Source organism: Staurois parvus, unplaced genomic scaffold (genome assembly GCF_062004578.1).
Source record: "Staurois parvus isolate SC_StPar_1 unplaced genomic scaffold, SC_StPar_1.0 ptg000874l, whole genome shotgun sequence".
NCBI classification, from domain to species: Eukaryota; Metazoa; Chordata; class Amphibia; order Anura; family Ranidae; genus Staurois; species Staurois parvus.
The window spans coordinates 1,082,657-1,107,119 of NW_028318670.1; the positions used below are offsets into that span (position 1 = coordinate 1,082,657).

At 47.2% G+C, this 24,463-nt stretch overlaps 2 protein-coding genes across 3 annotated transcripts; both read left to right on the plus strand.

The window, feature by feature from the left end:
• Positions 1-295: 295 nt before the first annotated feature.
• On the plus strand, positions 296-12,907 carry LOC149443154 (uncharacterized). Its single transcript, XM_089655912.1, has 7 exons — positions 296-985; positions 1,102-1,571; positions 1,649-1,855; positions 1,935-2,141; positions 2,245-2,380; positions 2,904-3,803; positions 11,813-12,907. The coding sequence occupies exons 2-7, from the start codon at positions 1,416-1,418 to the stop codon at positions 12,604-12,606; spliced, it is 2,400 nt and encodes a 799-aa protein (XP_089512038.1). The 5' UTR covers positions 296-985; positions 1,102-1,415; the 3' UTR covers positions 12,607-12,907.
• Positions 12,908-13,045: 138 nt separating this feature from the next.
• LOC149443155 (uncharacterized) lies at positions 13,046-23,952 on the plus strand. Of its 2 annotated transcripts, XM_089655856.1 has the most exons (7): positions 13,046-16,810; positions 17,874-18,032; positions 18,149-18,246; positions 18,335-18,553; positions 20,376-20,582; positions 20,705-20,843; positions 22,677-23,952. In XM_089655856.1, exons 2-7 carry the CDS (start codon positions 17,999-18,001, stop codon positions 23,918-23,920), a joined length of 1,941 nt encoding a protein of 646 aa, XP_089511982.1. In that variant the 5' UTR covers positions 13,046-16,810; positions 17,874-17,998; the 3' UTR covers positions 23,921-23,952. The 2 variants fall into 2 exon arrangements, with proteins under 2 accessions (XP_089511982.1, XP_089511984.1); XM_089655858.1 differs by lacking the exon at positions 13,046-16,810 and having other exon boundaries at positions 16,831-18,032.
• Positions 23,953-24,463: the final 511 nt, after the last annotated feature.

Genomic DNA, 24,463 nt, shown 5'->3' on the forward strand with positions numbered 1-24,463 from the left:
GAACTCTACAGACTAAGACTGGGGGGTCATTAAAGGTCATGTGCAAGGGAAGGCTGGCGGACCAATACTTGGGGCAATATAGTGTATTTCTGTCCCCCTTGGTGGGAGTGGAGGTGACCCCTCTATGAGGACATACAGTCCATACACACCCAGCACAAGGCCGGGGTCACACTACCAGACAGTTCTCGGGGCTGCACTTCTCTGGAGCTCCACAAGTTGGTGATCTCACTTGTTGACAGGAAGTCTCTATGGAAGACAGGAAGTGATGTCAGGTACATACAGGAAGTACTGGGTGAGAGGTGAGTCGGGAAGAAGTAGAGAGGAAACATTGCTGGAAGTGGCAGCAGAGGAGGTAATAAGATCTGATTTTCTATTTACAGCCAGTAACCCCCCGTCATGTCTGTCCTCTTCCTCCACCATCACGTCCGTCCTCTCCCTCCACCGTCGCATCCGTCCTCTCCCTCCAACTTCGCGTCCGTCCTCTCCCTCCACCATCGCACGTCCTCTCCCTCCACCGTCGCGTCCATCCTCTTCCTCCACCGTCGCGTCCGTCGTCTTCCTCCACCGTCGCATCCGTCGTCTTCCTCCACCGTCGCGTCCGTCCTCTTCATCCACCGTCTCGCCCGTCCTCTTCCTCCACCGTCGCGTCCGTCCTCTTCCTCCATAGTCACTGTGACGTCTTTTATCTCCAGCAGATGATGATACACACATATATAAAATAGAGGAATAGGTTTCTTTTATCCTATTCTAAGTTTGCGAAATAAAGACAAATGTATCCAAATCTACATGAACCCCCATCCCCCACACCTAATAGAAGTTATATGATACATTAGGAAAGGCTAAAAGGTGATTGGTGGAAAAGCAGCACATCTGAAGAACACGTACCGGCCATTCCAGTTCATGGAGGAGTGGGAGAATTTAGAAGGACACAAGGACCTCTACAAGGACGTCATGATGGACAATCAGCCGCCCCTCACATCACCGGGTAAGAGGAGACTTTATTGGAAAGGAGAGAGCAGTACGGAGGATCCACCTAGATCCCCTATCATCTGATAAACACATAGAAACAATGGATTCAGTCAGTGTGTGTGTTTCCTACAGATGGATGCAGTCATGGGAACCCACCAGAAAGATGTCCCCGTCCTCTGTATTCCTGAGATTCCACACAGGAAGGTCACACCATCCCTCATCATCATCAGGTAGATGGATCCAGTCATGGGAACCCACCAGAGAGATGTCCCCGTCCTCTGTATTCCCAGGATTCCACACAGGAAGGTCACACCATCCCTCACCATCATCAGGTAGATGGATCCAGTCATGGGAACCCACCAGAGAGATGTCCTCTGGATTCCCAGGATTCCACACAGGTCAATATTAAAGAAGAGATAAAAGAGGAGGAGGATGAGGATGGGGTGATGGAGGAGTCAGAGATTCCAAAAGAACACAAAGATCTGTACCAGGACACCATGGTGGAGTCATCCAGCTACAGGAACCCACCAGAGAGATGTCCCCATCCTCTGTATTCCCAGGATTCCACACAGGAAAGTCACAACGTCCCTCACCATCATCAGGTAGGTGGTTGACAATTCTTGGTAGTTCTGATTTATACACGGCATGTTTGTTACAATGAATTTTTTATTATATTCAGAGTGGAATCCTTGGAGAAGATCATATTGATGTTAAAGAAGAGTATAAAGAGGAGGATGAGGAGTATGGATTGATGGAGGAGTTTTCAGAAGGACACAAGAATATGATAGAGCCACCTAATACCAGGAACCCACCAGAGAGATGTCCCCGTTCTCTGTATTCCCAGGATTCCACACAGGAAGGTCACACCATCCCTCACCATCATCAGGTAGATGAGGAACAATTATTGGTAGGTGTGATTTATACACGGCATGTTTATTACAATGAATGTTTTATTATATATTCAGAGTAGAATCTTTGGGGATGATAATATTGATGTGAAAGAAGAGTATAAAGAGGAGGATGAGGAGTATGGAGTGATGGAGGAACTTTCAGAAGGACACATGGATATGATGGAGCCACCTAATACCAGCAACCCACCAGAGAGATGTCCCTGTCCTCTGTATTCTCGGGAGTCCACGCAGGAAGGTCACACCATCCCTCACTGTTACAAGGTTTTTGGGATGGAGCATCTAGAACATGGACTTGTAGAGATGATGTGTGTATTTTTATATGAGCTTTTTACAGATGATATTTTCTCTCCTTCTCTTGATGTAGAGTGGAGATCCAATCGATATAGAATTTGAAGTGAAATCAGAAGAAGAGGCGTATGTGAGGGATGATCAGCAGTCTATGGAGGAGGATGGAATAACGGGGACATTTATAGAGGACACTCCTACAGAGATCAGCACAGGTGGGTCATGAACACTAAATCCATTCCTCCACCCATACTGCTCACTGATTGGTCCAGAGTAGGGTGGGGGCGGGGTGATATCACTTTCCTGAGCTGTGTTCCCTGTCCTGTATTCCTGGATTCCTCTCGGATAATCTGACCTCTAGTTGTCCTCCCCCCATCCTCTGGTGGGGCTCAGCCTCGCTGTTCTTCATGACTAAATCATGGACTAAATTAGGAAGTGCAGTACTTCTTGTGTTGGGAAGATGGCGATGAGTAATAGAGGGGGTGGGGACCCTCGTCCTATAACCCCCTCATCACTGTCCCTCCTATAAAAGACAGTTCTGGTTGTTTCCTCACTCTCTGACTAAGGTCCATGAATAAAGAAATGACCTGGTAGGAGATCAGAGGAGCCATTTCCTAGTTCCCTTTGGGGTGGAATTGTAAACTCCTCAGAGACCAAGCTGCCTGATGTGGGCGGAATCCTGGTTTGCAGGAACCAATCAGCTCCTGTCTAGTAATCCTCTTTGTCTTTGTATTTTAGTCCATGGCCGGGAGATGAGGAAAACCTCAGAGGATTGTCTCACTTTGTCTCCAGACTGGAAAGTAGAAGATGAGGACATCACACAGTATAGTCCAGGAGAAAACCCGGCTCCCTCCAATGTCCATCCGGCACCACCCAGTGTAGATGGACCATCGGATTCCTCGTATCCTGAGGAACCTCAGACTGTGCAGGACCGGGCCGGCCTTCCAACAGGGAAGAGCTTCTCTTGTCCTGAGTGCGGGAAATGTTTCCGTTTTAAATCCATTTTCGATCTTCATAAGAGATCTCACACGGGGGAGAAGCTGTATTCCTGCCCTGAGTGTGGGAAATGTTTTTCACATAAGTCCAATCTTTCCACACATCAGAGATTTCACACGGGAGAAAAGCCTTTTATTTGTGCTGAGTGCGGAAAATGTTTTTTACTAAAAACACGTTTTGTTTCACATCAGAGGACTCACACGGGGGAGAAGCCGTATTGCTGTCCTGATTGCGGGAAATGTTTTTCACACAAAACCTCTTTTGATACTCATAAGACATTGCACACGGGGGAGAAGCCATATTCCTGTCCTGAGTGCGGGAAATGTTTCCACACTGTATCCCATCTTAATGAGCATAAAAGATCTCACACAGGGGAGAAGCCGTATTCCTGTCCTGAGTGCGGGAAATGTTTCAGTTTGAAAACCACTCTTGATTCTCATAAAAGAACTCACACAGGTGAGAAGTCGTATTGTTGTTCTGAGTGCGGGAAAAGTTTTTCACAGAAGTCCAATCTTTCCATGCATCAGAGATCTCACACGGGGGAAAAGCCGTATTCCTGTCCTGAGTGCGGGAAATGTTTTTCGCAGAAGGGCGCTCTTTCCGATCATCAGAGATTGCACACGGGGAAGAAGCCGTATTCCTGTCCTAAATGTGATAAATCTTTTCAATCTAAGTTCGAACTTAACACACATGTGAAACTGAAAACGGAGGCAGATCCGCTTTCCTGTTCTGATTGGCGGAAGTGTAACCCCCAGAAGTCCTCTGTTTACAGTCATCTGAGATTGGACACGAAGGACAACGAACTTTCCTGGTCTGACTGACAGAAATGTTCCTCATTGAAGTCCTGAGCGTGGGAAATGTTTTTGAGTGAAGTTGAGTATTTCCAAACTTTAGAGATCGCACAAGGGGGAGAAGCCACCTTCCTGTCCTGAGTGCGGGAAATGTTTTTCACTGAAGTCCCATCTTTCCAAACATCAGAGATCTCACACGGGGGAGAAGCCACATTCCTGTCCTGAGTGAGGGAAATGTTCCTCACTGAAGTCCTGTCTTCCTGGGGTCCCACACAACCCTGGAGGTGTATTAGTGCCTTGAGTGCAGAAATGTCTTCTAGATGAATGTTGCTGGACATCCCAGCTCTCATGTGGGGAAGAAGCACCCCCTGATATACACCTCAGATATACTCCATGGCTGATCTTCATCATGGAAGAAATAGTTCATAAGGAGGTCAGAGGTCACCAAAGACGTGGATTAAGTGTGGGATCCGGTTGGCCATTGATGGCAGAAGAAGAATAAAAATGGCGTCCTCACCCGTCATTGGCTGAGTGCATTATGTGGTGGGAGATTTCACAGACACTTTGTGGAAAATGTGTTCAAGAAATGTGAGCTTTGATTTCCTGTGATCGTTGGCATCGCCCAATGGCCATAACATCGTATGGTGGTGTGTCTGCTGTCCTGAGCGCGGGAAATATTTCCACACTGTATCCCATCTTAATGAGCATAAAAGATCTCACACGGGGGGGGGGGGGTAGAAGCCGTATTCCTGTCCTGAGTGTGGGAAATCTAGTGGCCACTAGATGGAGCTGACGATCATAGGAAATTGCTGTGTCAATTAAAATACGGCCAGAATTGTTATCACCTGCACCTCTTCCTCCTGCACCTCTTCCTCTTGTACCTCTCCTCCTGTACCTCTTCCTCCTGCACCTCTTCCTCCTGTACCTCCTCCTGCACCTCTTTCTCCTGTACCTCTCCTCCTGTACCTCTTCCTCCTGTATCTCTGCTCCTGCACCTCTTCCTCCTGCACCTCTTCCTCCTGTACCTCTCCTCCTGTACCTCTTCCTCTTGTATCTCTGCTCCTGCACCTCTTCCTCCTGTACCTCTTCCTCCTGCACCTCTTTCTTATGTACCTCTTCCTCCTGTACCTCCTCCTGCACCTCTTTCTCCTGTACCTCTCCTCCTGTACCTCTTCCTCTTGTATCTCTGCTCCTGCACCTCTTTCTCCTGCACCTCTTCCTCCTGCACCTCTCCTCCTGTGTCTGCCCACCCACACTCCAATCCCCAGCAGTGCTGTTCCTCAGAAAGGGGATGAGTGGGTGGGAAATTTACAGCCCAGTAGCTGGCACCTGTACTGTGGCTGCAAGAATGATGCCGATGCCTGAGCCTTCCTCAGGTGCATGAGCTCACCATCCATCCCCTGCATGTGACTAAAATCCCCCTTCCCCCCCCCTTCTCCTGCCTCTGAGGGAGTGTGAGACTCAATGGAAGGGACTCAGATGTAAGGGGTACTTTGGTGAGCAGAGACCCCCTTACATCACAGTTCCCTTTTACAACACAGTTCACAGAATTCCTTCTCTCATAAGAGCCCCCCTTAAATTCAGGGTTCCCAGACCACCCCTTACATCAGAGTTTCCCTTTACATTAAAATCCACAGAGCTCCCCCTTACAGTGTAAGTGGAAATTCTGCAGATTCAAATGTAAGATGGAACCCTGCAGACTCAGATGTAAGGGGGAACCCTGCGGACTCAGATGTAACATGGAACCCTGCGGAGTCGGATGTAAGGGTGAATCCTGCAGACTCAGATGTAAGGGGTAAATCTGCAAACCCAGAAGTAAGGGGGACTCTGGGAACCCTGATTAAAGGGGAATTACATCTGAGTCTGCAGGGATCCCCTTTACATCTGAGTCTGCAGGGTTCCGTCTCACATCAGAGTCTGCAGTGTTCCCCCTTAAAGCAGAGTCCCCAGAGTTCTTAAATCAAAATCTGCATTTTTCCCCCTTACATCTGAGTCTGCAGGGATTCCCTTTACATCTGAGTCTGCAGGGTTCCATAAATCTGCAAACCCAGAAGTAAGGGGGACTCTGGGAACCCCGATTAAAGGGAAATTCTGGGAACTCTGATATAAGTGGGTGCTCTTGTTACCAGATACCTCTTATATCAAATTTCCCTTTTACATCAGAGTCTGCATTGTTCCCCCTTACATCTGAGTCTGCAGGGATCCCCTTTACATTTGAGTCTGAAGGGTTCCCTCTCACATCAGAGTCCCCAGAGTTCTTAGATCAGAGTCTGCATTGTTCCCCCTTATATCTGAGTCTGCAGGGATCCCCTTTACATCTGTGTCTGCAGGGATCCCCTTTACATCTGAGTCTGCAGGGATCCCCTTTACATCTGAGTCTGCAGGGATCCCCTTTACATCTGAGTCTGCAGGGTTTCCTCTCACATCAGAGTCTGCAGTGTTCCCCCTTAAATCAGAGTCCCCAGGGTTCTCCTTATATCAGAGTCTGCAGGAATCCCCTTTACATCTGAGTCTGCAGGGATCCCCTTTACATCTGAGTCTGCAGGGATCCCCTTTACATCTGAGTCTGCAGGGTTTCCTCTCACATCAGAGTCTGCAGTGTTCCCCCTTAAATCAGAGTCTCCTTATATCAGAGTCTGCATTGTTCCCCCCTTACATCTGAGTCTGCAGGGATCCCCTTTACATCTGAGTCTGCAGGGTTTCCGCTTACATCTGAGTCTGCAGGGTTTCCCCTTAAATCAGAGTCCCCAGGTTTCTCCTTATATCAGTCTGCATTGTTCCCCCTTACATCTGAGTCTGCAGGGATCCCCTTTTACATCTGAGTCTGCAGAATTTCAAGTTACACTATAAGAGGGAGCTCTGTGGACAGTGTAAAGGAACTACAGTATGTAGATTCAGATCTAAAGGAGAATGCTGCAGATTCAGATTATAACGGGCCTCCGTGCATTCAAAGGGAGAACTCTGTGGATTCAAATGTAAAGGGGGAGCTCTGTGGACTCTGATGTAAGGGGGGGAGGATCTTGTGATTAACTCCATGTGATTAGAAATGTTATTAAATCCCAAAATATATGTATGGTGTATACAATGGAAAATAATTGCCTTTCGCCTCTGAAATGCTCGGGTTTGGCTTAAAGAAAAGGTGGCAGCCATACCCCAACAGGATTAGTAGGGTCAGCCTCGCCCTTCAAGCCACAGGATTATGTAATAGGATGAAAGGTCTACTGTCCAATGGTCGACTTTGAAGCTGCCCGACCCTTCCTAGGGCCCTCAAGTAGAATGAATGATGAATCTGAGTGCTGCAGACATCTTCAAATAAACATTGACAGCCTTAATACAGTGAAGGAAATGCGTATTTGCTCCCCTGCTGATGTTGAATGTTCGCCCACTCACACAGAAATGATCGGTCTAAAAATCGAATGTTCGGTGTATTGTAACACTGAGAGACAGAATAGCAACAACAAATTCAGCAGAAATGCATATCTAACAAATGATGACTGATCTGCATGTTCATGAGGGAAATAAGGATTTGATCCCCTTCACAAAACATGACTTAGTACTTGGTGTCAAATCCCTTGTTGGCAATCACAGAGGTCAGATGTTTCCTGGAGTTGGCCCCCAGGTTTGCACACATCTCAGGAGGGATTTTGGCCCACTCCTCTTGGCAGATCCTCTCCAAGTCATTAAGGTTTGGTACCTGACGTTTGGCAACTCGAACTTTCAGCTCCCTCCACTGATTTTCAATCGGATTAAGGTCTGGAGATTGGCTAGGCCACTCCAGGACCTTAATGGGCTTCTTCTTGAGCCGCTCCTTTGTTGCCTTGGCCTGTGTTTTGGGTCATTGTCATGCTGGAACACCCATCCACGATGCATTTTCAATGCCCTGGCTCAGGGAAGAAGGTTCTCACCCAAGATTTGATGGTACATTGCCCCGTCCATCGTCCCTTTGATGCGGTGCAGTTGTCCTGTCCCCTTAGCAGAAAAACACCCCCAAAGCAGAATGTTTCCACCACCATGTTTGACAGTTGGGATGGTGTTCTTGGGGTCATAGGCAGCATTCCTCCTCCAAACACAGCAAGTTGAGTTTATGCCAAAGAGCTGGATTTTGGTCTCATCAGACCACAACACTTTCCACCAGTCCTCCTCTGCATCATTCAGATGTTCAGTGGCAAACTTCAGACGGGCCTGGACATGTGCTTTCTTGAGCAGAGGGACCTTGCGGGCACTGCAGGATTTCAGTCCTTGTCGGCGTAGCGTGTTACCAATTGTTTTCTTGGTGACTGTGGTCACCAAGCTGCCTGGAGATCATTGACAAGATCCTCATGTGTAGTTCTGGGATGATTCCTCACTGTTCTCATGATCATTGACACTCCACGAGGTGAGATCTTGCATGGTGCACCAGACCTAGGGAGACTGACACTTGCTTTGTGTTTCTTCCATTTGCGAATGATTTTTAGACCAATCATTTCTTTGTGAGTGGGCAAACATTCAAAATCAGCCGGGGAGCAAATACGCATTTCTTTCACTGTATACTTTGGTGTTCTGTAAGCGTCCAATTGGTGTTTTTAAAGTTGTTGATAAAGCGGTGTTGAACTATTCGTGCTCCTCTCTTCTGGATTCTTTCTGAAGGAAACCCAAAAAATCTTTAGACCTTTTGGACATGTTTGGGTTTGGCAGTGGCCAGAAGAACGGTACTTGACTGACTGCATTGTGCCAAGTGTAAAGTTTGGTGGAGGGGGGATTATGGTATGGGGGTGTTCCTCAGGGGTTGGGCTTGGCCCCCTAGTTCCAGTGAAGGGAACTTTTAAGGCGACATTTTGGACAATTTCATGCCCCCAACTTTGTGGGAAGAGTTTAGGGATGGCCCCTTCCTGTTCCAACATGACTGCCCACCAGTGCACAAAGCAAGGTCCATAAAGACATGGAGGAGCCAGTTTGGGGAGGAGGAACCTGACTGGCCTGCACAGAGTCCTGACCTCAACCCCATAGAACACCTTTGGGATGAATTAGAGCAGAGACTGTGAGCCAGGCCTCCTCCACCGACATCAGTGCCTGACCTGACAAATGTGCTTCTGGAATAATGGTCCAACCTTCCCATAGACACCCTCCTAAACCTTGTGGACGGCCTTCCCAGAAGAGTTGAAGCTGTTATAGATGCAAAGGGCGGCACTAACTCAATATTGAACCTTACGGACTAAGACTGGGGGGCCATTAAAGGTCATGTATGGGGAAAGGACGGGGCCAACTCCATATTGAACCCTACGGACTAAGACGGGGGGCCATTAAAGGTCATGTGCGTGGGAAGGCTGGCGGACCAATACTTGGGGCAATGTAGTGTATTTCTGTCCCCCTTGGTAGGAGTGGAGGTGACCCCTCTATGAGGACATACAGTCCATACACACCCAGCACAAGGCCGGGGTCACACTACCAGACGGTTCTCGGGGCTGCAGTTCCTATGAGCTCCACAAGGTGGGGATCTCACTTGACAGGAAGTCTCTATGGAAGACAGGAAGTGATGTCAGGTATAAGTAGGAAGTTCCGGGTGAAAGGTTAGTCGGGAGGAAGTAGAGTGGAGACATTGCTGGAAGTGGCAGCAGAGGAGGTAATAAAATCCTATTTTCTATCTACACCCAGTAACCCCCCGTCATGTCCATCATCTTCCTTCATAGTAACTGTATTGTCTTTTATTTCAGGCATATGATGATACACACATATATAAAATAGAGGAATAGGTTTTTTTTATCGTACTCTAAGTTCGTAAAATAAAGACATATATCCAAATCTGCATGAACCCCCCATCCCCCGCACCTAATAGAAGTTATATGATACATTAGGAAAGACTAAAAAGGTGATTGGTGGAAATTCAACACATCTGAAGAATAAGTACCGGCCATTCCAGTCAATGGAGGAGTGGGAGTATTTAGAAGGACACAAGGACCTCTACAAGGAAGTCATGATGGACAATCAGCCGCCCCTCACATCACCGGGTAAGAGGAGACTTTATTGGAAACGAGCGAGCAGTACGGAGGATCCACCTAGATCCCCCATCATCTGATAAACACATAGAAACAATGGATTCAGTCAGTGTATTTCCTACAGATGGATCCAGTCATGGGAACCCACCAGAGAGATGTCCCCATCCTCTGTATTCCCGGGATTCCACACAGGAAGGTCACACCATCCCTCACCATCATCAGGTAGATGGATCCAGTCATGGGAACCCACCAGAGAGATGTCCCCGTCCTCTGTATTCCTGGGATTCCACACAGGAAGGTCACACCATCCCTCACCATCATCAGGTAGGTGGTTGACAATTCTTGGTAGTTGTGATTTATACACGGCATGTTTGTTACAATGAATGTTTTATTATATATTCAGAGTGGAATCCTCGGGGATGATAATATTGATGTTAAAGAAGAGTATAAAGAGGAGGATGAGGAGTATGGAGTGATGGAGGAGTTTTCAAAAGGAAACAAGAATATGATGGAGCCACCTAATACCAGAAACCCACCAGAGAGATGTTCCCGTCCTCTGTATTCCCAGGATTCCACACAGGAAGGTCACACCATCCCTCACCATCATCAGGTAGATGAGGAACAGTCACTGATAGTATCATTACGATCTGTACATTATCTGCATTGTTACCATTGATGTCATTTTATTATATATTCAGAGTGGAAACCTGAGAGATTCTGCAGTTGGGGTTAAAGAAGAAATAAAAGAGGAGGAGGATGAGGATGGGGTGATAGAGGAGTCAGAGATTCCCAAAGATCTGTACCAGGACACCATGGAGGAGTCATCCAGCTACAGGAACCCCCCAGAGAGATGTCCCCGTCTTCTGTATTCCCCGGATTCCACACAGGAAGGTCACATCATCCCTCACCATCATCTGGTAGATGGATCCAGTCATGGGAAGCCATCAGAGAGATGTCCCCATCCTCTGTATTCCCGGGATTCCACACAGGAAGGTCACACCATCCCTCACCATCATCAGGTAGATAGATCCAGTCATGGGAACCCACCAGAGAAATGTATCCGTCCTTTGTATTCCCGGGATTCCACACAGGAAGGTCACACCATCCCTCACTATTACAAGGTTGGTGGGATGGAGAATCTAGAACATGGACTCATGGAGACGATGTGCGGATTTTCTATGTGATGTCACAATAATAAATCTTCTATCTTACAGATGATATTTTCTCTCCTTCTCTTGATGTAGAGTGGAGATCCAATCGCTATAGAATTTGAGGTGAAATCAGAAGAAGAGGCGTATGTGAGGGATGATCAGCAGTCTATGGAGGAGGATGGAATAACGGGGACATTTATAGAGGAGGACACTCCTACAGAGATCAGCACAGGTGGGTCATGAACACTAAATCCATTCCTCCCCCCATACTGCTCACTGATTGGTCCAGATGACAAAGTTCTCATTGGATCTCTCTCTGTCTGACAAGAGCCTGGAGCTCAGGAGGAGCCATTCAACTTGTAAGCTCCTCAGAGACCAAGCTGCCTGATGTGGGTCTAGTCCTGGCTTGGGGGAACCAATCGGCTCCTGTCTAGTAATCCTCTTTGTATTTTAGTCCATGGCCGGGAGATGAGGAAAACCTCCGAGGATTGTCTCAGTTTGTCTCCAGACTGGAAAGTAGAAGATGAGGACATCACACAGTATAGTCCAGGAGAAAACCCGGCTCCCTCCAATGTCCATTGGGCACCACCCAGTGTAGATGGACCATCGGATTCCTCGTATCCTGAGGAACCTCAGACTGTGCGGGACCGGGCCGGCCTTCCAACAGGGAAGAGCTTCTCTTGTCCTGAGTGTGGGAAGGGTTTCTGTTGCAAATATTATCTTACTTTGCATAAAAGATCTCACACGGGAGAAGCCGTATTCCTGTTCTGATTGTGGGAAATGTTTTTCACAGAAGTTGCATCTTTCAGTACATCAGAGAACTCACACGGGAGAGAAGAAATATTCCTGTTCTGAGTGTGGGAAATGTTTTTCAAGGAAGTGCACTCTTTCAATACATCAGAGGTTTCATACGGGAGAGAAGCCTTATTTATGTATTGAGTGCGGAAAATGTTTTGTACAGAAATCACTTCTTATTACACATCAAAGATCTCACATGGGAGAAAAGCCGTACTCATGTCCTGAGTGCGGGAAATGCTTCCGTTATAAATCCAGTCTTAATGAACATAAACGATCTCACACTGGTGAGAAGCTGTATTCTTGTCCCGAGTGCGGGAAACATTTTTCACAAAAGTCCAATCTTTGCATACATAAGAGGACTCACACAGGGGAAAAGCCATATTCCTGTCCTGAGTGCGGGAAATGTTTTTCAATAAAATCACATTTTGTTGTACATCAGAGATCTCACACGGGGGAAAAGCCGTATTCCTGTCCTGAGTGCGGGAAATGTTTTTCACAGAAGCCACATCTTTACAAACATCAAAGATCACACACACAGCGGAAACTGTATTCCTGTCCTGAGTGCGGGAAATGTTTTCAAACTAAGTCCGATCTTGACGCACATGTGAGATTGCACACGGGGGCAGATCCACTTCCCAGTTCTGATAGTTGGAAGTGTAACCCCCAGAAGTCCTCTGCTTACAGTCATCTGAGATTGGATACGGAGGAGAACGAACTTTCCTGGTCTGACTGAGGGAAATGTTCCTCACTGAAGTCCTCTCTTCCTGTACATCAGGGGTCCCACACAACCCTGGAGGTGTATTAGTGCCTTGGGTGCGGGAAATGTCTTCTAGATGAATGTTGCTGGACATCCCAGCTCTCGTGGGGAAGAAGCACACCCTGATATACACCTCAGATATACTCCATGGCTGATCTTCATCATGGAAGAAACAGTTCATAAGGAGATCAGAGGTCACCAAAGACGTGGATGAAGTGTGGGACCGGGTTGGCCATTGATGGCAGGAGAAGAATAAAAATGGTGTCCTCACCTGTCATTGGCAGAGTTCATTTTGTGGTGGGAGATTTTACAAACAGAAGTCTGTACATTTTTTTTGTATGAAGAGACCCTTAAATGTCAGGGAACACTTATTTACAGATAGGAAGTTTGACTTGGGGAGTCAGATAAGGGGAAGGCCATGGGGCAATAATTCTAACACTGGAGGGGCAATAGGGTACATCAAAGGATAAGTCCAGAGGCACAGAGCAGCAATCTAGTACAGCAGGGACTTAGTCCAGAGGCAGAGGGCAACAATCCATGCTCAGTGGGTAGCAGGCCACAATCTGGTACAGCAAAGGCTAAGCCCAGGGGCAAAGGACGGTAATATAGTACAGTGCGGTATGACAAAACGGGGGTACAGTCCAGTACACGGGGCAGGGATCCAGCACAGCAGGCTAGATACGGACCAGGTACAGTCCACCACATGGGGCACTGCAAGACCAGCACATGGGGCAGAGATCCTGGCACAGGAAGAGTTCAAGTCCGGCACAGAGGGCAGAGATCCTGGCACAGCAGGCTGGGATACAGACCAGGTACAGTCCAGCACAGAGGGCAGAGGTCCTGGCACAGCAAGAGTTTAAGTTTGGCACAGAGGGCAGAGATCCAGCACAGCAGGCTAGGATATGGACCAGGTACAGTCCAGCACATGGGGCAGAGATCCTGGCACAGCAAGAGTTTAAGATTGGCACAGAGGGAAGAGATCCAGCACAGCAGGCTAGGATATGGACCAGGTACAGTCCAGCACATGGGGCAGAGATCCTGACACAGCAAGAGTTTAAGTCCGGCACAGAGGGCAGGGATTCAGCACAGTAGGCTAGGATACAGACCAGGTACAGTCCAGTACACGGGGCAGGGATCCTGGCACAGCAAGCGTTTAGGTCCAGTATAGAGGGCAGGGATCCAGCATTGCAGGCTAGGATACGGACCAGGTACAGTCCAGCACAGGAGGCAGAGATCCTGGCACAGCAAGACCAGCACAGAGGGCAGAGATCCTTTCACAGTAAGACCACCACAGAGCGCAGAGATCCTGGCACTGCAAGAGTTTAAGTCCAGCACAGAGGGCAGGGATCCAGCACAGCAGGCTAGGCTACGGACCAGGTACATTCCAGCACACGGGGCAGAGGTCCTGGCACTGCAAGAGTTTAAGTCCGGCACAGAGGGCAGAAATCCTGGCACTGCAAGAGTTTAAGTCCAGCACAGAGGGCGGGGATCCAGCACAGCAGGCTAGGCTACGGACCAGGTACATTCCAGCACACGGGGCAGAGGTCCTGGCACTGCAAGAGTTTAAGTCCGGCACAGAGGGCAGAGATCCTGGCACTGCAAGAGTTTAAATCCGGCACAGAGGGCAGAGTGTCAGGGTCCTGTCCACGGCAGAAGATCTGGAATTTCTGCCAGTACTCTGCATGGCCGCAGAAGCACACATCAGCCTCAGTTTGGTGCCAGACGGCCTTTATAAGGAGGCTCATCACTTCCTCAAGTTGCTGGATGATCTCTATCTCCCTGTGCCCTGTTCCTGTTCCCTGTGATTTTGACCTGTGATTTCCTGTTACCGACTCGGCTTGCTCCTGGACCTGTCTACTCTGCTTTACTCCTGATCTGACTTCGGCTTGGCTTACGGATACTCTCTCTCTCGCTCCTCTGTGTATGACCTCGGCTATCCCTCCTGACTATGTCTGCTCTGATTCCCACCTGGTACCTGACCTTGGCTTGAACCGACTACCCAGTAAACATCTAAATCCCGGAAAGGGCTTGCATACCACGTACAGGCGCCTCCTGTCTGCAGACCTATCTCCGTGCCCCAGCTGTGCTTCTGAGTGGACCACCAACCAGCACTCCTACAGGCAACCTGTGCAACTTTGGGCCTGACTCCTGCTGTCCCACTCTTAGGGGAGTCCGGAACTTAGCCGCAAGGGAAGCCCTCTCTCCATTGGCCTCCATCACCAGGTACGTGATACAGAGATCCTGGCACTGCAAGAGTTTAAGTCTGGCACAGAGGACAGGGATCCAGCACAGCAGGCTAGGATACAGACCAGGTACAGTCCAGCATAGAGGGCAGAGATCCTGGCACAGCAAGAGTTTAAGTCCAGTACACGGGGCAGAGATCCTGGCGCAGCAAGAGTTTAAGTCCGGCACAGAGGCAGAGATCCTGGCACTGCAAGAGTTTAGATGACTCACCAGCCAACGGCAGCCTCAGCCAAAGGGGTCCAGATAGGGTGTCCAGGGAAAGGAGGTCCAGAGTACAGAGGGCACAGGTCCTTCCCAGGCCTATTGCAGAGCAGTGTGTCCTGGCCACAGCTTCAGGACCACACAGACAGCCGTTATGAGAGGAGTAGGTGCATGGTAAGGAGAAGTAGCGCATGGATTGGCACTGTGGAACCTCAGGGTGAAGTAGTCTACAGGGCAGTAGATACAGCCAATAAGGAACTGCAAGTTCCAGCAGTCCCACTGTCCAGAAAGTAGCACAGTCCAGCAATTTTCATCCCCCTTCTAGTCTCCTTCCACTGGGACCTTCAGGCAAGGGACCCCCTTGCCCAAGTGTTAATGAGGACAAGAGCTTGTTCTCCACGATCCCAGGTGATAGGGGGGTCTACAGGAATGGAACTTATCAGAATCTGGAAGCCTCCTTTTTTATAAAAGGACCCCATGGATACTACCCCTCCCCCCCCCCACACACACACACACACACACACAAATGAATGTAGGATGCATTGTACCTGGTGGTACCACCAAGTTGGCATTGTCTACATAAACAAATGGTGGAAAGAGTGGTGACATCATTGCCCTATAATGGTGGCCATAGCTAGGCAGTGATGTCACTGCTATCCTCAGCCACTTTGCTTGTGTAGCATGAATTCCCAATGGCATCTGTGGTTCATAGGGACTACGTGGGTGCAAGGACCTCCCACTTCTCTAGAAACAAGTGACAGCGGGAAGCCTTCATATATAGAACTGTTGTTAATATTCTCTATCTGATGCTCGGCTCCTGTCGAAAAGGGGGCCAGGACAGCCAATGTTTGACTCATCTCTACTTTCTACCAACTAAATTAGGGGCTCATCCCTAGTGGACCCCTTATATCAGTGGTCAGTGTAGCGGTCCCTTACATTGGTGACCGATGGGAGAAGGACCCCCTTATATCAGTGGTCAGTGTAGCGGTCCCTTACATTGGTGACCAATGGGAGAAGGACCCCCTTATATCAGTGGTCAGTGTAGCGGTCCCTTACATTGGTGACCAATGGGAGAAGGACCCCCTTATATCAGTGGTCAGTGTAGCGGTCCCTTACATTGGTGACCGATGGGAGAAGGACCCTCTTATATCAGTGGTCAGTGTAGAGGTCCCTTACATTGGTGACCGATGGGAGAAGGACCCCCTTATATCAGTGGTCAGTGTAGAGGTCCCTTACATTGGTGACCGATGGGAGAAGGACCCTCTTATATCAGTGGTCAGTGGGGGAAGGACATTCTTACATGGTCATCAGTGGGAAGACTGCCCCCCTTACAGATCATTGATGTCAGTTGTTACTGAGACAGAAATTGTTCATTGCTGAAGGAACCCCTAGAACCCTTTGGAGGACCCCTGACTGAGAAAGGCTGGGCTAGGCAGTCATATATTTCTGTCCCCCTTGGTGAGAGTGGAGGTGACCCCTCTATGAGGACATACAGTCCATACACACCCAGCACAAGGCCGGGGTCACACTACCAGACGGTTCTTGGGGCTGCAGTTCCTCTGAGCTCCACAAGAGGTGATCTCACTTCTACCCAGACAGGAAGTCTCTATGGAAGACAGGAAGTGATGTCAGGGACAGACAGGAAGTGATGTCAGGTACAAATAGAAATTTCTGGGTGAGCAATGAGTCAGGAGGAGGTAGAGAGGAGACATTGCTGGAAGTGGCAGCAGAGGAGGTAATAAGATCATATTTTATATTTACACCCAATCAGGGGCGGACTGACAACTCATGGGGCCCCTGTGTCCTCACCCACACCCAAAAAAGCCTATGAAAAACGTACCAGGGGCATCTCATGGGGCCCCCTACTGACCCAGAGCCCTCGGCAGTGCCTGAGTTCCCAAATGGTCAGTCCGCCCCTGCACCCAGTAACCCCTCCGTCATGTCAGTCCTCTTCATCCATCGTCACATCCGTCCTCTTCAACCACCATCACATCCATCCTCCACCATCGCTTCCGTCCTCTTCCTCCACCGTCGCTTCCGTCCTCTTCCTCCACCGTCGCTTCCGTCCTCTCCCTCCATAGTCACTGTGACGTCTTTTATCTCCAGCAGATGATGATACACACATATATAGTGTGGGAACCCAGATTAACCCCTTCAGGGGCAGAACATTCCTCATTGTGGAGATGTCACCTTTCCCACCAATCGCCTTCTCACCTCCTCAGTCTATACTGACCAATTATATGACTTGTATTAGTGGCGGAGGATGGGGGGATATTTAGGGGGGTTGTAATATAAATGTCTTTATTTTATAAGATTCCAATAGGAAGAAAGAAGGAAAATGTCATTTGTAGTAAATGTCCTGAAAACGAATGCGTCCTCCATGATCCCAGCCTCAGATATTCCTCCTAAATGTGATAAGTAAAGTCTCCGGAGTACACAGAGATCACAGGAATACCATGTGTCCTGGCAAAGCCCAAACACAACGTTCATCTGCCAGTCTAGGAAAGGTGGGACGCACCCAGGAGGAATGATTCTGTGTACAGGAACCTCACGGAGTGCCCCCCACAACTCCTCCCAATGTCCTCCAATCAGAGTCAGAGAATCCTATGACATCACGCTGACCTCAGAGCTCCTCCTCCCAATGTCCCTCCAACCAGAGTTAAAGAATCCTATGACATCACACTGACCTCACAGCTCCTCCTCCCAATGTCCCTCCAACCAGAGTTAAAGAATCCTATGACATCACACTGACCTCACAGCTCCTCCTAATGTTTTTCCAATTTTTGTATTAAATCTAGAGTTTTTCTCCTGTGAAGTCTGGAGATCATATGACATCACATTGCCTCCACCTCCCTCCCTGATAGAAGAGAGAAAGAAGAAGAAGATTCTAGAGTGGGAGTATTTAGAAGGATACAAGGACGTCATGATGGACAATCAGCCGCCCCTCACATCACCGGGTAAGAGGAGACTTTATTGGAAAGGAGAGAGCAGTACGGAGGCTCCACCTAGATCCCCCATCATCTGATAAACACATAGAAACAATGGATTCAGTCAGTGTGTGTGTTTCCTACAGATGGATCCAGTCATGGGAACCCACCAGAGAGATGTCCCCGTCCTCTGTATTCCCGGGATTCCACACAGGAAGGTCACACTATCCCTCACCATCATCAGGTAGATGAGGAACAATCACTGATAGTATCATTAGGATCTGTACATTATCTGCATTGTTATCATTGATGTAATTTTATTATATATTCAGAGTGGAAACCTGAGAGATTCTACAGTTGAGGTCAAAGAAGAGATAAAAGAGGAGGAGGATGAGGATGGGGTGATAGAGGAGTCAGAGATTCCCAAAGATCTGTACCAGGACACCATGGTGGAGTCATCCAGCTACAAGAACCCACCAGAGAGATGTCCCCGTCCTCTGTATTCCCAGGATTCCACACAGGAAGGTCACACCATCCCTCACCATCATCAGGTAGGTGAATCCAGTCATGGGAACCCACCAGAGAGATTTTTGATTGCTTCTTGAGGGCCTGAATGTTGAGACCTGGGTCCTGCTGCCCTCCTAGGCAATTTCTGCCGTGCTTCTTGAGGGCCTGAATGCTGAGACCTGGGTCCTGCTATAACTGACTGAGGGGCTGTCTACTGAAGATTTGGTCTGGTATCATGGAGGAAGGCAGCCATCTGTCCTTGGGCCTGTGAAAAGGATCTTTGAGACACTGTGCTGCTTAACCGTTTCAATACCGTGCAATTTTACACCTTCCTGCCCAGGCCATTTTTCACGTTTCAGCGCTCTCACACTTTGAATGACAATTGCGCGGTCATACAACACTGTACCCAAACTAAAATTTTATCATTTTCTTCACACAACTAGAGCTTTCTTTTGGTGGTATTTAATCACCACTGGGGTTTTTATTTTTTGCTAAATTAACAAAAAAAGACCAAAAATGTTGAAAAAAAAACACATTTTTCTTTGTTTCTGTTATAAAAGTTTACAAATAAATAATTGTTCTTCATAAATTTAGGCCGAGATGTATTCGGCTACATGTCTTTGGTGAAAATAACCCAAATTAGGATGTATTTTTTAGTTTGTAGGAAAGTTATAGAGTTCACAAACTATGGTATAGATCTGAATATTGATCAATCCTGAAGTACTGACAGCCAATCTAATTTCTTGAGGTCCAAGAATGTCAGAATAATACAGATATCCCCAAATGACCCCTTTTTGCAGAGTAGACAGTCCGACGTACTTCATAAGAGTTTTTTGAAGTTGTATTTTTTTGTCATAATTTTTTGGAAAATGAAAAAATTTAAAAAATTATTTTCACTATTTTTTTGTTTTACATACTGTCACCAGTGCAGTACAGCGTCATCATATAACTGGCATGGCGGTGAACTGGTGACAGTATGAAAAAAAAAAATATATATATTTTTTTAATTATTTTTAATTTTTTTATTTAATTTTTTATTAAATTTTTTTTTTTTCATATTTTACTATGACCAAAGTAGTACAATGTTACCATAGTAACATTGTACTACTTTGAGGAAGTGATCAGTATTTGTTTTTTTTTTTTTACACAATTTGCTTATAGCAAAGAATTACTTTGCTATAAGCAAGCATTTAACTGAATGAAATTGATTCATTCAGCTTCTTTTTTTTTTTTTTTTTTTGTGCTTAGCTGTGATTTGGTCACAGCTAATCACATGACGTGCATGTGATTAGCTGTGACCATTCACAGCTAGGCACTAGTATACAATGGATGGCATCATGAATTAAGCCATCCATTGTATTCAACTGTCATGTGACCTTCTGTGATTGGTCACAGCAGGTCACATGGTACCAGCAACGGGAGCCGGTACTCGGATCTGTCATCGGCCGTGTCCGAGGTGCACGGCCGGTGACAGATCGCACTGCTGTGCCGCTCTGCATTAGCGCAAACTGCTAATGTCTCAAGTATAGACCTGGCCATAGCTTATCCAAAAGTCCTCAACTGTACAGTGTATAGTTTGTGTCTTTGGAGTATCCAGTCATGGGAACCCACCAGAGAGATGTCCCCGTCCTCTGTATTCCCGGGATTCCACACAGGAAGGTCACACCAACCCTCACCATCATCAGGTAGGTGGATCCAGCCATGGGAACCCACCAGAGAGATGTCCCCGTCCTCTGTATTCCCGGGATTCCACACAGGAAGGTCACACCATCCCTCACCACCATCAGGTAGATGAGGAACAATCACTGGTGGTTGTGATTTATACACGGCATGTTTGTTACAATGAATGTTTTATTATATATTCAGAGTGGAATCCTCGGGGATGATAATATTGTTGGTAAAGAAGAGTATAAAGAGGAGGATGAGGAGTATGGAGTGATGGAGGAGTTTCCAGAAGGACACAAGGATATGATGGAGCCACCTAATACCAGGAACCCACCAGAGAGATGTTCCCGTCCTCTGTATTCCCGGGATTCCACACAGGAAGATCACACCATCCCTCACAGTTACAAGGTTGGTGGGACGGAGCATCTAGAACATGGACTCATGGAGATGTGTGGATTTTGTTTACAATATGTGATATCAGGAGATTCTCTTTTTTAGAGATGATCATTTTTATAATTTTCTTGGTTTAGGGTGAAGATCTGATGGATATAAAAGTTGAGGTGAAATCAGAAGAAGAGGCGTATGTGAGGGATGATCAGCAGTCTATGGAGGAGGATGGAATAACGGGGACATTTATAGAGGAGGACACTCCTACAGAGTTCATCACAGGTGGGTCATGAACACGAAATCCATTCCTCCACCCATACTGCTCACTGATTGGTGCAGAGTAGGGTGGGGTGATATCACTTTCCTGAGCTGTGTTCCCCGTCCTGTATTCCTGGATTTATCTCGGATAATCTTCCTTCTCTGTGCTGCAGACACAATTTATGTCTCTAGGCTGGATTTATGGAGATTCTGGGGTTCAGCTGGCAGCAAAATATTGGTTTTCACCATAGGGGTTCCTCAATGTAGACACCCGGGGCATGTACCTTGGGCCTTCTGCCCCATCGCGGGTCTAACAAGATCTCTGACATAGTAATTCCCCCGGGGTTCCTTGCTCTGTGTGCTGGCTATGCCGGGTGGAGGGATATGTCTGTATAGTCTCAGACCCAAGTCACTGAGTGCAGTCTCAGGAGATGGGAGGCAGCGGGGTGGGACCTCTGCAGGTTGTCTCAGGTAAACATTAACGTCACCACTGACTATTAAACTCCAATATTATGTCTCCTGGCCCCTGCACTTTATAATTAAGTCCTGTCTGTGATACTTTTTTTTATTTGCACTAACAGAAAATTTTCTGGACAAGCTTTTGGGGTCTCTCACCTTCTTCAAAGTTGAAGCAGTACAGACGTACCCCGAAAGCTTGTCCTGAAGATTCTATGTTAGTGCAAATAAAAAAAAGTATCACAGACAGGACTCAATTCTTCCTGTCGCAAGTGCACTAATATGGCTACAATCACCTCAAGCAAGATGGATGATAGTTTATCATTTATATTGCATATTACATACTGCTGACCCCTGCACTATATACTCCATGTTGTACATTACATACTCCTGACCCCTGCACTATATACTCCATGTTGTACATTACATACCCCTGACCCCTGCACTATATACTCCATGTTGTACATTACATACTCCTGACCCCTGCACTATATACTCCATGTTGTACATTACATATTTCTGACCCCTGCACTATATACTCCATGTTGTACATTACATACTCCTGACCCCTGCACTATATACTCCATGTTGTACATTACATACTCCTGACCCCTGCACTATATACTGCATGTTGTACATTACATACTCCTGACCCCTGCACTATATACTCTGTTGTACATTACATACTCCTGACCCCTGCACTATATACTCCATGTTGTACATTACATACTCCTGACCCCTGCACTATATACTCCATGTTGTACATTCCATGGTCCTGACCCCTGCACTATATACTCCATGTTGTACATTCCATGGTCCTGACTTCTGCTCTCCCCCTCCCCCCACTCCGATATATACACATTGACCTCAGCACTCTGATATACACATAATATGTCTTTTCCTCTGTTCCCCCCATTTCCTACCAGCTTTTATATCGGATGATGTGATTGGAGCACAGACTGTTACATGTGATAATAATGTAATCACATCCTCCAACCAAAAAGTGACAATGGGGGAGGAGCCAATACCCCAATGATGGTGGTCTTCAGGATGGGGGAGGGGCCAATACCCCAATTATAGTGGTCTTCAGGATGGGGGCGTAGCCAATACCCCAATGATGGTGGTCTTCGGGATCAGGTTGGGGGAGGAGCCAATACCCCAATGATGGTGGTCTTCAGGATGGGGGAAGAGCCAATACCCCAAAGATGGTGGCCTTCAGGATGTGGGAAGAACCAATACCCCAATGATGGTGGTCTTCAGGATGGGGGAAGAGCCAATACCCCAATGATGGTGGTCTTAAGGATGAGTCCAGTCTTCCTCTTCGTTGTCCTCCCCCCATCCTCACTCTCTGACCTCTGATGGGGCTCCTGTCTAGTAATCCTCTTTGTCTTTGTATTTTAGTCCATGGCCGGGAGATGAGGAAAACCTCAGAGGATTGTCTCACTTTGTCTCCAGACTGGAAAGTAGAAGATGACACCACACAGTATAGTCCAGGAGAAAACCCGGCTTCCTCCAATGTCCATCCGGCACCACCCAGTGTAGATGGACCATCGGATTCCTCGTATCCTGAGGACTCTCAGACTGTGCAGGACCGGGCCGGCCTTCCAACAGGGATGAGGTTCTCCTGTCCTGAGTGCGGGAAGAGTTTCCGGTTCAAATATAATCTTAATGTGCATAAAAGATCTCACACGGGGGAGAAGCCGTATTCCTGCCCTGAGTGCGGGAAATGTTTTTCACATAAGTCCAACCTTTCCATACATCAAAGATCACACACGGGGGAGAAACGATATTCCTGTCCTGAGTGCGGGAAGTGTTTCCGTTTTAACTGCAGTCTTAGTGTGCATAAAAAATCTCATACAGGTGAGAAACAATATTCATGTACTGAGTGCGGGAAATGTTTCCACACTAAATTTAGTCTTAATCTACATAAAAGATCTCACACAGGTGAGAAGCCGTATTCCTGTCCTGAATGTGGGAAATGTTTCAGTTTGAAACCCACTCTTGATGCACATAAAAGAATTCACACAGGGGAGAGGCCATATTCCTGTCCTGAGTGCGGGAAATGTTTTTCACAGAAGTCCAATCTCACCTTGCATCAGAGATTGCACACGGGGGAGAAACCGTATTCCTGTACTGAGTGTGGGAAAAAGTTCTCACTAAAATCACCTTTTATTTTACATCAGAGGTCCCACACTGGGGAAAAGCCGTATTCCTGTCCTGAGTGCGGGAAATGTTTTTCACAAAAGGGCTCTCTTTCTGATCATCGGAGATTGCACACGGGAGAGAAACCATACTCGTGTCCTGAGTGCGGGAAACGGTTTACAGAGAACTCGCACCTTCACAGCCATCTGAGATGGCACACGGGGGAAAAGCCGCATTCCTGTCCTGAGTGCGGGAAACGTTTTTCAGAGAAGTCCAACCTCCGCAGCCACCTGAGATCACACACCGGGGAGAAGCCGTATTCCTGTCCCAAATGCGATAAATGTTTTCAAACGAAGTCCGGTCTTAACACACATGTGAGGTTGCACACGGAGGTAGATCCACATTCCTGTTCTGATTGGCGGAAGTGTAACCCCCAGAAGTCCTCTGTTTACAGTCATCTGAGATTGGACATGGAGGAGAACGAACTTTCCTGGTCTGAGTAAAATAATAAAAAAAAAATACTTTATATTTATAATTTTTTCCTAATTTTTATTCACTATTCCTTTCTCTCTTTCTTTGTTTCTCTTTTTATTCCAGTTTTTCTCTTTTTATTCCACTTTGTCTCTCTTTTTTCTTTTCTTCCTTCCTTGTTTTTTGATACAATGGTTTTATATGTTTTGTTACAATGTATCAATAGGCGTATCTTCAGGATTCAGGAGTGCTGATTAGGTCGGGTGTTCTTTACTAACCACTTCCAGTCCGGACACTTTTACCCCCCTTCCAGTCTGGACACTTTCACCCCCTTTCCAGTCCGGACACTTTCACCCCCCTTCCAGTCCAGGCCAATTTTCAGCTTTCAGCACTATCACACTTTGAATGACAATTGCGTGGTCATGCAACACTGTACCCGTATGAAATTTTTAGCATTTTTTTGAGACAGATAAAACTTTATTTTGGTAGTATTTATTCACCGCTGGGATTTAAATTTTTTTTTTTTTTGCAATATAAATTAAAAAGTCCAAAAATTTTGAAAAAAAGTGTTTTTC

What these genes read in the sequence shown, in the direction of transcription:
- LOC149443155 (XM_089655856.1), top strand. Translation starts at nt 17,999, where the DNA reads ATGATGGACAATCAGCCGCCCCTCACATCACCGG. An exon ending in GCCGCCCCTCACATCACCGG is followed by an intron (nt 18,033 to 18,148) that starts GTAAGAGGAGAC and finishes TGTTTCCTACAG; the next exon opens with ATGGATCCAGTCATGGGAAC. An exon ending in TCCTACAGAGTTCATCACAG is followed by an intron (nt 20,844 to 22,676) that starts GTGGGTCATGAA and finishes TTTGTATTTTAG; the next exon opens with TCCATGGCCGGGAGATGAGG.
- LOC149443154 (XM_089655912.1), top strand. Translation starts at nt 1,416, where the DNA reads ATGGAGGAGTCAGAGATTCCAAAAGAACACAAAGATCTGTACCAGGAC. An exon ending in CCATCCCTCACCATCATCAG is followed by an intron (nt 1,856 to 1,934) that starts GTAGATGAGGAA and finishes TTATATATTCAG; the next exon opens with AGTAGAATCTTTGGGGATGA. An exon ending in TCCTACAGAGATCAGCACAG is followed by an intron (nt 2,381 to 2,903) that starts GTGGGTCATGAA and finishes TTTGTATTTTAG; the next exon opens with TCCATGGCCGGGAGATGAGG.